Source organism: Coturnix japonica, chromosome 25 (assembly GCF_054131305.1).
Source record: "Coturnix japonica strain WE chromosome 25, WE-NBRP24, whole genome shotgun sequence".
Classification (NCBI taxonomy): Eukaryota; Metazoa; Chordata; class Aves; order Galliformes; family Phasianidae; genus Coturnix; species Coturnix japonica.
Window position 1 is genome coordinate 583,998 of NC_140687.1, and position 13,291 is coordinate 597,288.

The 13,291-nt window shown below is 44.7% G+C and overlaps 1 protein-coding gene and 1 pseudogene across 2 annotated transcripts in view; both read right to left on the reverse strand.

Moving 5' to 3' along the window:
- LOC146756820 (uncharacterized) overlaps positions 1 to 13,291 on the reverse strand; it is a 188,625-nt pseudogene that overhangs the window by 167,577 nt on the left and 7,757 nt on the right. The gene's annotated exons all lie outside the window — the stretch shown is intronic.
- Positions 1,241 to 9,458, reverse strand: LOC146756825 (solute carrier family 15 member 2-like). Its single transcript, XM_085523819.1, has 6 exons — positions 9,378 to 9,458; positions 9,092 to 9,152; positions 7,319 to 7,391; positions 4,031 to 4,119; positions 3,283 to 3,412; positions 1,241 to 1,402 (listed from the first exon to the last, which is right to left on the reverse strand). Exons 1-6 carry the CDS (start codon positions 9,456 to 9,458, stop codon positions 1,306 to 1,308), a joined length of 531 nt encoding a protein of 176 aa, XP_085379945.1. The 3' UTR covers positions 1,241 to 1,305.

Below are 13,291 nucleotides of genomic sequence, written 5' to 3' on the forward strand. Positions count from 1 at the left end.
CTCTGTATCCCCCTTGCTCTACAGTGCAGTTGTGGAAGCCATTAAACTGTGTGCCCATGGTCCAAACAGGAGCTCAGGCCTGCAGCTCTACCAAGATTTCTAGCTTATTGTGTGTTGGTGTTTGCATTAGTGCAAAACCACAGAAGTAATCATCCTAATTGAAAAGCATCACTGGACATAACTGGACTGGATAGCTCATCTATGGTATCAGTGTGCAGAAGGTGGCACACAGACATTAGAGCGATTGTGGGTCTTGGAGGTGACGTAGCAGCATGGACACACCATAGGCATGGCTTTGCTGAAGGCCCTGTGCTGCTCTTGCAGCTGCATGTGAATTCACCAGACAGCCGGTGCTATCCCCTCTCTGGCCCTCATCTGATGCCCAGGAAAGAGGTGTCTATCTCAGGGACTTCCCACACGGATTACAAGCACTGGCACACATCAGGAGCAGCCCAGGCATGGTGGGCATCACACATCTGTCTGTGTGTAAGCAGCTGCTTCCCGGCAGAAGGACCGAGGACTCAGAGCAGGAGCTCACATGCAGGCAACTCCTTGTGCACTTCTGAACTGAACCTGAGGAATCCCAGCTCCTGTGGGTGTGTAGGGAGCTGAATCCCATTTCATCTCCAGGATTTCTGTCAAGGGATGAGACTCCTTCACTGCCTCAGCTGGATCACTGTCCTTCACAGGGAAAGTCCAAGCCTCACCTCCCTTGTCTGGGTGCCCTCATCAAACGATCTGTGGGAGCACTCCCCATATGTCTCCAATCACTCACTGACCACTGGACATGTGGTGGTTAATTGAGAGAATTTGGACGTGGTGCTCAGGGACATGATTTAGCAGAGTGTTGTTAGTTAGGGCAGTATGGTTAGGCTGCAGTTGGACTCAATGATCTTTAAGGTCTTTTCCAACCTGAGCAATCCTCTGATTCTAAGTAACACAGATAATTCCTCTGTCACACATTAAAAAATAAATAAATAAATAAATAAAGTGTATTTAGGATTTAGTCTTCCCATGTACACATTGCTGAGCTGGACAGCTATAGCAATGAGAAAATGAGGAAGAAAGGAGTTTGTATGAGCAATTGAATGGAAGAGACCAAACTCCAGTAGCATAATGTAGCAGAGAGGCATGATCAGAAGTCCCTGTATCAAAGGGCTCAGTCCTGGTGACTGTTCCAAGCTTTTCCTGGTGAATTCACACTTCCCCTCCAAACTGCTGGCCCGATGGAGGCGAAACAAGTGACAGTAGTGGGTAAACCACCTACCATTGCAACCTACGAGAACATTCAGCTTCAGCTGCTACTTACACGTGAACTGCCTGGTTGCCAAGGGATGGAATTGCACCGACTGACTTTATCAGATGGCCAACCACATACACAATGGAGAGGTAGATGATAGTCCTGCGAGCAAAGCAAACAGCAGTGACTGAAGGTGCTGTGTGATGTACAGTCTCTAAACAGAGTGTGCCTGTGTTTCCTGATATGAAAGGTCTATTTGGCTGATGCACAAGGAATAGTTTAGAATATTAGATTATATTCTATTCTATAGATTAATATAGATTAATTATAGATCCCCAGTACTGCAGACAGCTATAACTTTCACATCAACATTTTGCATGCTGGAAAAAGGAGATAGGCAAATGGGCTGAGATTAGGGAAGCATAGATGCTACTTTCTTTGGGGAGATTGCTGGGTAGAATAAGCTAAATGTTCTACACTGCAAATAGATGAGTACTCTTCAGGTCCAACTCAGTTTCCAGACTACTAATAACTGGCAGTTTGTAGAATGCACTTAACTGTGCTGGAAGGAATCCATAGGGACTGCTGCACGCTTTCAACCCACCTGATTACTACAACCAAATTAGGAGTGTGGTTTTCCTGTTACAAGACTGAATTGAATCTCAAGCACCTCTGGAGGACTGAGCTCATCTATCTGCTTCCCACATCTTGGTGAGTGTGAGCAGGAAATCTGACCAGAAGGGTCAGGCTTTTGAGTACATTACATTGCTTCATTGTCTTCGAGATCAACACATTTATTTATTTATGTGCAGACAAAATGCTCAAAGCGAGAATGGAAGGACTTGTTAGGAAAGAGAATCTAGAAGAAGCCCCATGAGCTCCTCTAATCTGTTATCTTGTTCTTAGGATTGGTTTAGCTATTGCAGCAAAAACTACCATTTATAAAGACCAGGGGATTACTCCGGGAAAAACCTCTTGCCTAGTGCACAAAAGTTTGCCTAATGGTTTATTTTTTCACAACATTACGCTGCAAGATGGATATCCATCCTCAAACAGCAATGAGTATTCACAGACGACTAATGAAGTTAAAAAACAAGCCAACTTTGCGTATGTGTGTGTTGTGTAGGTTGATTTCACTCGAGAAAATGACTAAAATAAAGCACAAAGAAAAAAAGGAATGTGTGTGTGTGTGTGTAGGTTGATTTCACTCCAGAAAATGACTAAAATAAAGCACAAAGAAAAAAAGGAATAGTGATATCTCTTGAAGAGCTTTCTGCTACAAAGGCATATTGCAGCCATTTTTGTCCATGTAGAGACTCACACTGCCAGATGTGCTTAGACCTATAGGGAAGGGTTCAGCTGCACTTCATCACTAACAGCAAGACTCCTCAGGCAGAGAGCAGACAGTGCCAAGGAAAGAATGGCCTGTGTACAGCTGCTCACCACCACTCTGGGTCAGATGGTGGCCCTGCCTGCAAATTATCAGCCTAAGGGAAGAGTCCCTAATTTTCTCAGGGAGAGTTTAGCTGGTTTTGTACTAAGGGAGATGATTTGTCTGAGTCCAGGTTACTCTGGGATAAAAATGGTTGTGTTCATGCATTCCCTAAACTGAGAAAGCGTATGTGAGTACAGCTAGTGACATTTCATCTGAAACTACTAGATCAAGAGGACAATACTGCTTCCTTACCACTCTGAATCTATCTCAGCAACAGAACTTGGCAAGCTGAGGGTTAACCACCCTATATCTTAGTTTCCTCAAGGTTCATGGGGAAGGAGAGGGGAGGAACATTGTGATCTATGATTTAATTTATTGATTTGAATTGCATTGCCTATTGGTCATTGGGTGAAAGGGGAGCGTGTAACAGCACGAGCAAACACATTAGTTGTTCACCAGTTAACATAGAGAAGCTGTTAATATGTCAAAAGTGTGTCTTTGCTGCACCGCGAACTAGCTCAAAATCAGAAGCGCGGGCAGCACTGAATCTCATGCAGGCTGTACACTGCAGACAGATCCTGTCTGAATTAGAGAAATGTCTACTTACTTGTATTTCCCCAGCCATGAGTCTGCCACGATGGGTGTGAAATAACAGAGAGCAGAAAAGGGATGGTACACAGCAGTGGAGAGATTCTCATCCCAGTGGAAGAAGCTTATGAAATACAGCGTCAGGACAGCTAAAAGGAAGCAAGCAAACCACATCAGATAATTGATGTGCGTCTCTGTGGGTAAGCAGGAAGCTACATCACAGTGACAAGGAAAACAAGGACTTGCGTACCAGCTATGAGCACTGCTGTGGAAAGATCTGTGCTTTCAGATCTATTCCTCATAATCCCTGACACAGGAGAAGCTCAAATGAGGTATGTGAGTATCAGGCTTCCCCTGCTCATAAGCATTTGTGTTTAGCTGGAAAATATATTTTCTAGCTTATCACACCTGAACCTGTAGTTCTGTTTATGCATATTTTCTATTTGCAAATTAGGTGCCTATATGATTCAATTCAAAGACACACAGAATGCACACAACTGAAAGACATCACATGCTGGAAAAACTGGTTTGAGACCAAGAATGATATAAAAAATTCAGACTGGAAGCAACACTGGAGGTCTCTAGTCCCAATTCGTGTTTAAAACAGGTCTAGCTTCAACATCAGGGTGTGCTGTTCATGTTTATATCCCAGAATACCAGTTTATTTTGAAAGACAACTGAGACCATATACAGCAGAACTCTGGAACGCCAGGCCATCATATACAGAAACCCAAGGATCGGATAGTCTCTTCCCATGGGCCACATACCTCTCATGCCATAGTAGGAGAAGCGCTCACAGAACTCATTCACCACAATGAAGGCGATGCTCAGGGGGGTAGTTGGAGCCACAGAGTTTCTACAGGAATTAAAGTAGAACATATCAGCTTATCGACAGTTTTCACCCCAGCAACACATCCACACAGCACCCGGGCAGCAGAGAGGAGTCCAGTCTGAAAGCCAGGTGCTCAGTGCTGCCTGGCTAACCTGCAGGTTGGACTCAAAGGAGTAAGGAGGCCACACATCCATCTTGCTTTGGTTAGGGTTCCCTATGAACCCTCCTGGCAGGTGTGGACCCCATAAGGAACAGCAAAGGGACTCCAGAACTGCCAGCAGCCAACATCTGCTATGCCCTAAGCTCTAGAAACTTCTTTGGAAAGATTGTACTGCCTCTCTGCTGCAACGTAACATCCCACTGAGACGCAAAATACACCTTCAGATGCATTTTTATCTATACTTCACACAGAGTTACTGCTCTCCCCTGAAACTGCTGCCTCCCCCAGCACCCAGAGAGCTGCTTCTTCCTCAGTGTCAACTGCCCTCAGTCTCTGCACCTCATTTACACCAAACTGCACCACTGCATTTACTGCAGCAGAGCTTCAGCCACGGCAGCTATTTCCTATCCCAAGAATGCTGGCAGAGCTATGGACAATTCAATTCATTAAACAAAAACCAAACAAAAGAGCTATGCACTTCTCAAACCTGTCTGAAATTGGCTACTTTTTTATTGACATCAACTTCACTCGAGCGAAAATCTGCTGTTTCCAAATGAAGTGCAAGGCACCTGAACAGCCAGGTCTTAGCGTGACCTTGTGCAGGCCCCCATCCCTCTACTACCCACGGTGGTCCCAGCTAAGCAGCTGGGAGCTGCTGGAAGCTGCTTATCTCCACTGCCTCCCACCAAGGACAGCAAGATTTCACAGCTCTGCCAATTAGTGGGAGAGACAGGCTGGCCATACATGGGGCGAGGGACGGGGGTGTAATACTGTCATCTGCATTTACATCCAAAGTTTTAAACAGCCGTGGTATGGTGAGATGAACTCTTCGTATGCATTTCTGTACCTTGTGTCAGAAGTAATGAATTCCTCTATTACTTCCCAGAGTCTCAAATGCAAACACAGATAAGAAGATAGATGTGTTTATTGAGGTTTATTCCACCACGAGACTTGAGCTTATTTGGATTCCCAAAGCAATGCCTCCTAGGTTAGATGACTAGCTAATCATGGTGTCTCACTCAAGATTATACGAGGACCACAGAAGAGAAGAAACTGTTTGCTAAATAAAATAAAAACAAAAACAACACAACACTGTAACTAAACCCATTTCCATTCCCTAACCCAGCATCTGTGATATTTTTGTGATTTTTGAAATACTTTCACTATTCATGGAATGCCTTGTTATTAAGAAACCCTTGGGTTCACTTGAATAAAGATGTAATTATCCATTTCATTTATCGTTTGTGCTGAAGCTGTCATGCTCAGCATATGGCTACCAAGACAGAGTGCACAGAGGGTGCTCCCTTGGAAACTGGACCCAGGGCTCCTGCTTTTAGACCAGCCTGAAAAATGGCAGCATATAGAAACTGCAAATGCACAAATGCACAATGCTCTCCCGCAACACGTTCTTAATATTATAGAGGAAAAGCCATAAGGAGGAAATAATGCTTCCTCTGGTTACTTTGTGGCATTTTTTGAACTTGGAAATAAAATGACATAACAGGGATATCTTTCTTCCACTCTTTCCCAGACCTCGTTGTCAGTACTCTGATAATTAATAGCGTTTGATGCAGATACAGAGTGGGACTCCACAAAGCCAAGGCAGCCAGGTGTAGGGAAAGCTGCTGCCTGAAATCACTGCTCCGTGCACAAACCCTGCAGGATCTGTGTGCATCAGTAGGAGGTACAACGTGCCATGCTGTGACCTGTAGTGACAGAAACCCTGGCAGTGGCTCCTGCTCTGGGATGGGCACCTCCAACACATCAGTGTCTGCAAGCAGGAAAATGGGAGCAAGAAGAGAGACTGTACAGCTAAACCTGCCCCAGTGCCTGAGCCAGCACCTTAAGTAACTGCTTACAAATGCTGAGCAAGGGACTTACAAGCAGGGACACTTTCGTCTGGCCTGGACGCTGTGAGACAGCATCAGCGCACACAGAAACACTCAGGTGCTCTCTCTGCTACATCACTGACCTGCATGGGGCCTGCCTGGACATCCAAAAGTGGGCAACCTTCATCCATGGGAAGAGCCAGCTGCAGTTTGCTCACTTTTGCAGAGGAGGACCTTGCTCAGCAGATAGCCCCAGCAAAAGCAAAGAGGCTAAACCTGGATTGACGATCACACAGCTACACCGCTGTGCTTAGCTAACCACTGTAAGCCTGGGATGTGCAGGATTATGGAGCTCTTAGAAATATTGTGGAAGTTGATAGATCTGTGTCTTCAAGAAGAAAAAAAAAAACAAAACAAAACAAAAAAAAAAGAGAGAGAGAGAAAATAAGGGATCCCTTAAAGTGCCAGTGGCAGAGTTGTTTGCTTTCACTTCTCTCTCTTGCTGATCAGCTCCAAAATAGGACTAAGATTAGTATTTCACATGAGCTCTGAATATCCAATAATTAATGCCTGCACAGTACTTAAAACAGTCAGCTAAATATCTAGCTTGCGTATGACATAACTGGCTGCAAGAGCAATTACTACCACACTGTCCTGTGAATCAAAGCACGTGCAAAACAAGCCTCTTTCTTACCAAAGCCAATATAGTGTACGGTATTTAGTGTCAAGCCCTCAGCTGGAACTAGCCTGAAAACCTACACAAACGCAAGAGCTGCAAGGTAAGCAAACAATGAATCTGGCTTAACTCACAGCCAAAGACGTAAAGCTGAGGCTCTGGGACACACATCAGTGGCCTGTCCAAAGTCCCCATGTTGCATTAGGCGTGCACGAACACTCGGGATGTAACGCGATAGGCCCTTCCCCTGCTTGGTTATGCATATGTAGAAGGTTTTATGCATATGTAATGAGGTGTAGACGAAGTAGATAGCGGCTTATTTAAACCGCTAACACACACAATAAAACGCCATTTAGCTATTCACCATATTGGTGTGAACGTGTAGTTAAATGGGCCCCGGCTGGAGGAGGCCGGATTCGCGGAGGCTTAGCCCTTGAATCCTGGAGTGAAAGGGACCACTGGTAACATCCCCATCCCTCCTCCTGCTTAGCAGCACCTGGAAACCTGTCTCAATGGTCTCACCAAAGGAAGCAAACGCACAACCCAGCTCCCTCCTACCCATGCATGACAGCTCCCTGCAATTGACAGAAGGAAGTCCTTTCCCGCAAGGAAAAATTCAGGATTTTCATTCCTGGAATTCAGGAAAAAGGCAGCAATGCAAACCCTCACTTTTATTTTTCCCCAAGGATGCAGTTCATTTTTACACTTTAAGCTGCCCTTTGTCAACTTAATCAGGTTAGTGGAGGGAAGTTTTGCATGGAGTTGTTAACGCTTACTTCAACCCTCTGCAAGAAAGGGTGTTTGTCTCTAGCCAGAGCACAAAAGAGGAAAGAACAGAGAGATCTTGCAATGTTTAGAGCAAGCTGAGCAGAAAGCATAGCAAAGTAAATGAGCTGTAACACTCACCGGAGATTTTTTCTGAACAGGGAAATCTCCTTTGGGGGGGATCATCTCCTGCAGAAATAAAAGTGAACAAACTTTCCTTGGATTTGGTTCTCTGAAAAGTGTTCATCTCCCCTCTCGCCTCGTCTCCCACCGTGCTCTGTGGCCGTGGTGAGTTGACTGGGAAGATTTCCAGCCTCAGGCATGAAGTTTGATAGAGACCCCATAGACCCCATAGATCCCCATAGAGACCCCATAGATCCCCACAGAGACTCCATAGACCCCATAGATCCCCATAGAGACCCCATAGATCCCTATAGAGACCCCATAGACCCCATAGATCCCCATAGAGACCCCATAGATCCCTATAGAGACCCCATAGACCCCATAGATCCCCATAGAGACCCCATAGATCCCCACAGAGACTCCATAGACCCCATAGATCCCCATAGAGACCCCATAGACCCCATAGATCCCCATAGAGACCCCATAGATCCCTATAGAGACCTCATAGACCCCATAGATCCCCATAGAGACCCCATAGATCCCTATAGAGACCCCATAGATCCCTATAGAGACCCCATAGACCCCATAGATCCCCATAGAGACCCCATAGATCCCTATAGAGACCCCATAGACCCCATAGATCCCCATAGAGACCCCATAGATCCCCAGAGAGACCCCATAGACCCCACAGATTCCCATAGAGACCCCATAGATCAGGTTGCCCAGGGCCCCGTCCAACCTGGTCTTGAACACCTCCAAGGACGGGGCATCCACAACCTCCCTGGGCAGAAAGGGGAGGGAGATGCCATAAAGAAAGACAACAGCAGAGCTCAGGAAGAGCTGGGGAGTGCAGCTTAAACCTTCTGCAGGTTGGGGCTGTGAGCACTTTGTAGCACAGACCTCCAGTTTGCTTGGCATGCTCCCAGCTGTCTTACACACATCAACCCAGCACAGCCCCGTATGCTGCACACATGTGAGACGAATAAAAATCCAGGGTCCCAGAGACCTCTAGAGCCTGCTGATTTAGGAGAAAAGCATCAATCTGTCCTCCATTGTGGTAATGTCAGGTTCATTCCACAGGGGTCCCGCTCCACTGAAAAATCATGTTACTCCAAGTCATAACCACTGAAACACTCATCACCCTTAGACACTGGATGTCATAGGTGCCTGCACTGTATTAAGTCATTTCTTTGCTGTTCCAGGACCAGGGTACATTTCCACACCAACTCCCTGGGACATCCTTGACTTCCCCTATGGGGCAGTTTAATCCTGAGGGCACAGACAGCACCCAGAAGCAGCTTCAAATCCGCTGTAACATCTCCTTATATACAAAAGGCCACCTCTGGGATCCCTATGATGCAAATGCTTTCTATGCTGGGTAGGGAGCCCCCGGCTCCCAGCAGGCACCCACCCTGGTGTCCCCTCCTCATTTGCCCTTCCCACGGGAATCCAGGGAGCTCCTTATCAGCTTATCAATATCCTTATCATTGCTCCCCAGCAATGCCTGCAGTTACAACAAAACTCACAGCCTTCCCATAAACCACCCTGAGTGGCTGCAGCTCTGTGGCATTTTGGGTGCAGTGCAGGGCTTTTTCTTCCCCTTCCATTTGGCTTCTTTAAAAGGCAAATATTCAAAGCAATTTCCCAAATATTCCTCCTGTTTCTTATCAGAAAAAGCACAGATCACACCCAGGATCTGCAGTTGGTACCAGTGTCTCCATAAACTCACCCCTAGCTCCAGCACCAAGTTGCTGCTAGTGCTGGGTATAATGGAGCCAGGTTTGCAGTTGACAAACCAGGAAAGAGGCATCTGCTCATACCACAGATCCTTAGCCTGTCTTCAGTTCTTGCTAACAAGACACAGAGAACATCTCTGTTAAGCCCATTTCACAGGCAAGAATGACTTTAAAGTATATTCAAGGCTAAGAGCAACACAAATAACAGATCATGTGCAAGTTGGTCCTGTCTCCTGCACACCAGGCCAGCATATACTCTTGAGTCCTGTCAATCTGACCCCTTACTGAAGGCAGCAGAAATATTTCCAAGCCAGCTGTTGGTCTCTCTTACTTGCCAAAGCATCTCCAGCCAAGCCTCAGTAGGAGCCTGCTGTGTTCTGCTATGCACAGATGAGCAGGACAAACACAGTGAAGTTTATTAAAGGATTACACAAAAGCAAGACAGGAGAGGTTTCAGCATCCCTCATGCAGGGCTCCCATGCTGATGCAATGTGATGCCTTAATATTATCTTCAGAATCCTGCAGCTATGCTTCCTTTGTGAGTACACAGACCTGTGCTTTACACCAGCTAAATGATTTTTCTAATACTAGCATGAAAAAAAATATACGTATCAGTCAGTAGAATTAACGTGCTGCTTGTCAAATACAGTGCAGAGATGTTTAGGCCATTATCTTCTGGAAGGTTTTCTCAGACAGAAAGGGGGGAAAAAAGAATAAAAATGTGTAGTAATAAATAGTAAGTCAAAGCAAACAGTGAGAATGAGTTAAGGAGAATATATGTGCAAGCAACTCAGATGCAAGTTGAATAGAACTTGATAGGAGACCTGTGTGGCTGGGATGAGAATTGGAAAGGAATTGTACCACAAATGGAAATAAGGTGACACTTCTGAAGATGAGTATAAACAAACAGATCGAGTATGGAGCAATAGAGGCTGAAAAGCTAAGGCACAAAATGAATTATAGCTAGCAGGGGACACAAAAGGCAATAAGAAAAGGCGTTAGAAATGCTGTAAATACTGGAGAAAGAGGAAGGAAAATGAAAGTCTTATTGGAACTAGAAAACGAGCAAACAAAGGCTGATCGAGAGAAGCCAGGGAAGCTGTGTTCTTTTTGTATGTCTTCAACAAAAGAAAGAAGAAGCCACAATATACAATATTCAGATGCTTCAGTTGTGCTCAAATTGCTACAGCCTGATCAAATTCACTTCAAGGTGTGGATATTGTTTTTGAACCAACTTCCTTGTAAGAGTCAGAGGTAGCACAAGCTTCACCATTATCTTTAAAAAGGCAAGTGAGGCTTCATATCCATCCAGTGGGCAAACAGGAAATCCCTCTCACAATACTTTCTCACCAAACTGGGAAGGTAGAAAACATGCAGGTTCCCAACTTCTCCATGAGCAAAGAGAACAAAAGCACAGCCAGCAGGCTGCTTGCACTTGTGCCCAAAACTGGGATGGAGAATAGGGCATTAACTCAAAATTTTTATGTGGGAGATAACATCTTGTGGCTCTGGAATGAATAAGATGAAATTCAGGAATGGCTGCCAAATGCTACCCCCAGGAAAAATGACACGGAGATCAACTATTCTCTACCTTCATTAATAAGATGAGGAAAATAACTGACTTCAGTAAAGAAGATCTGGGGCCTCTTTTGTCCAAATTTCCCTCTTGCAAGGATGTGGGAGCACTGGCAGAAAGGTGGCGCAGTTGAGGCAGTCCTTGATGTTGGATATTTAATATCATCTTAGGGACTGGCTGAATATGTCAGGCCCTGTTCCAGAGCTGGCAGACGAATCAGGTGCCCCTCTGATGTTCACTCTTCTGAATTTCCATGAAAAGCCTGTTCTAAACAACTTCAACTGGCAAGCAAGGACTGCTTTGCTTTATGTAAGATTTTTTCTGCATTGTTCTTCCTGCAAGCGGACAACCTGTAAGATGATCCACGCTTCAATGTAAAACTTGGCTACCAGATGCCTTGCATAGCTGTAAGTTTCCATGAATATATTAGTTTACAACTTCGAGTCAATCTTCTACATTTTACAGATCCCTAAATCCACAGGAGGACAATCTGCATTTTCCTTTTGCATTTACAATTCTTAGATCCTCAGTACTTTATCCTGCAGTGCTGTACACATTAATCTGTTTATACTCAGCTGATCAATTCATTTACGTCTGCATTCATCTTGTTCAATTCCTTCTTGATTTTCAGCTCAGCCACACTGGTCTCTTTCTAATGAGTCTCATTATGAATTCACACACACTGGTCATCCTTTAATAGTATTTTCACCATATCTTTGTTTCTCTCCTCTTTTCCTAAGAAAAAGTTACAGCTGTGCCAGGAACACTTCAGGCTGTGGTCTGTCTTCAGATGGACAAGGTGATCTCTCCAGATTCCTTTCTCCAGTTCTTCCATTATAGAAAAGATCACAGCTTAACTTATTTAGACAGACCAAGACTGGCTCCCACTCACCTGCAGACTCATCCCAGAGTAATTTAAAAAAATAAACACAAATGTTTCACTTGATCAACCAAGAAAATATGCCACAAGTCTTCAGTCCTGCCTCCCCGTTCTACTCACTAGTCCTTAGGGACTCAAACTTGTAAAGGTATGTCAGTCAATGACACTAACAATATCAAGCACCTAAACTGTCTTTAAGTGCCTGTTAGCGGGTCACTAGTCAGCCTGGGCACATCAGGGAAACTTCTCATCACTCCTGGTGCCTTTTTGCCTTCAGTTTAGCAAAAGGAGTTTTAAGAAATTCTCTCACCAGCTTGGGCTTCCTTTGCAGTTTGCAGCTCACGGTCCCTCTCTGCCATTCCTTCTGCTCTGGGTGCACCAGATGAGCACAGCTATGTAGTGCTTGAAGATGAACCTTGTTGAGCAGTCCTGGCTCTCTCTCACCCTGTTAATGTTTCACTTCACAGCAGCAGTCCTTTGGTCGCCAATAAATAGTGATTTATTCACTACTTACTCAACAAGCAGAAAGGAGGAATGAGCGCTATAGGCCATATAATGAAATAGAGATGAAAAGATAGAAAGAGAATTGTAAAAAGCTTTGTTTGGAAATGCTTGTGGCTTCTGTTACAAGACTGGAGGGAGGGGAAACACATCAGGAAAGGGCTTTCCCTTTCAAAGGACTTTTAAAGAGACTGTTACAGCACATAAAAATTAGGACATTTATCTTCACTTAGGGGAAATGTTCAGCAAAACACAGAATGAAGAAAACCCAGTGCAAACAAATACAACCATAAATGTAAACTCATTTCTAGGCTCTCAGGATGGGAACATCACAGAATCACTGCAAAAATTGGAAGCTGGCTCCAGAACAAGACTTGCAGTCTTTTGTAACCAAGCACTGATTAACAGTGAGTGCCAAGGAAGGATATACATTACTTTGAAAACCAGGAATAATTTAACTATTCAGGTTGTCAGTACAGAGAGAGCCTAAGTGACCTCTTGAATTCCTTTCCAACTATTTCCCCCTTGAGATTCCAAGTTGTATTTGATACTGCGAGGTCAGGCACTGTGCCCTGACTCCCAGCTGACCAGCTGCAGCAGTTTGTGTAGGTTGAAGACAGAGGAAATGGACACTGAGGTGCTCCAGGCAATGCTGACCCACAAGCACATGTCCAATCCCTGGGACATTTGTATTCTCTGTCCTTCCTGCTTGGCCTTCATCTCCCTCCATAGCCATTTAAAGCATTTTAAGAATGCAACTCGTGTCTTAGAGGCAGTCCCTTATTAAAACAATACCTAGTTTTATTGTTCATACAGGTTTGTAAAGTCTGAGAAAAAAAAAAAAGAAAAATAAAAAAAAAAAAGAAGAAAATAAAAAGAAATTAAGAAAAGGAGAACCAAGATGGGTATTAAAGGGAACATTAGCTCATCTTCTAACACCCTACTTAGTG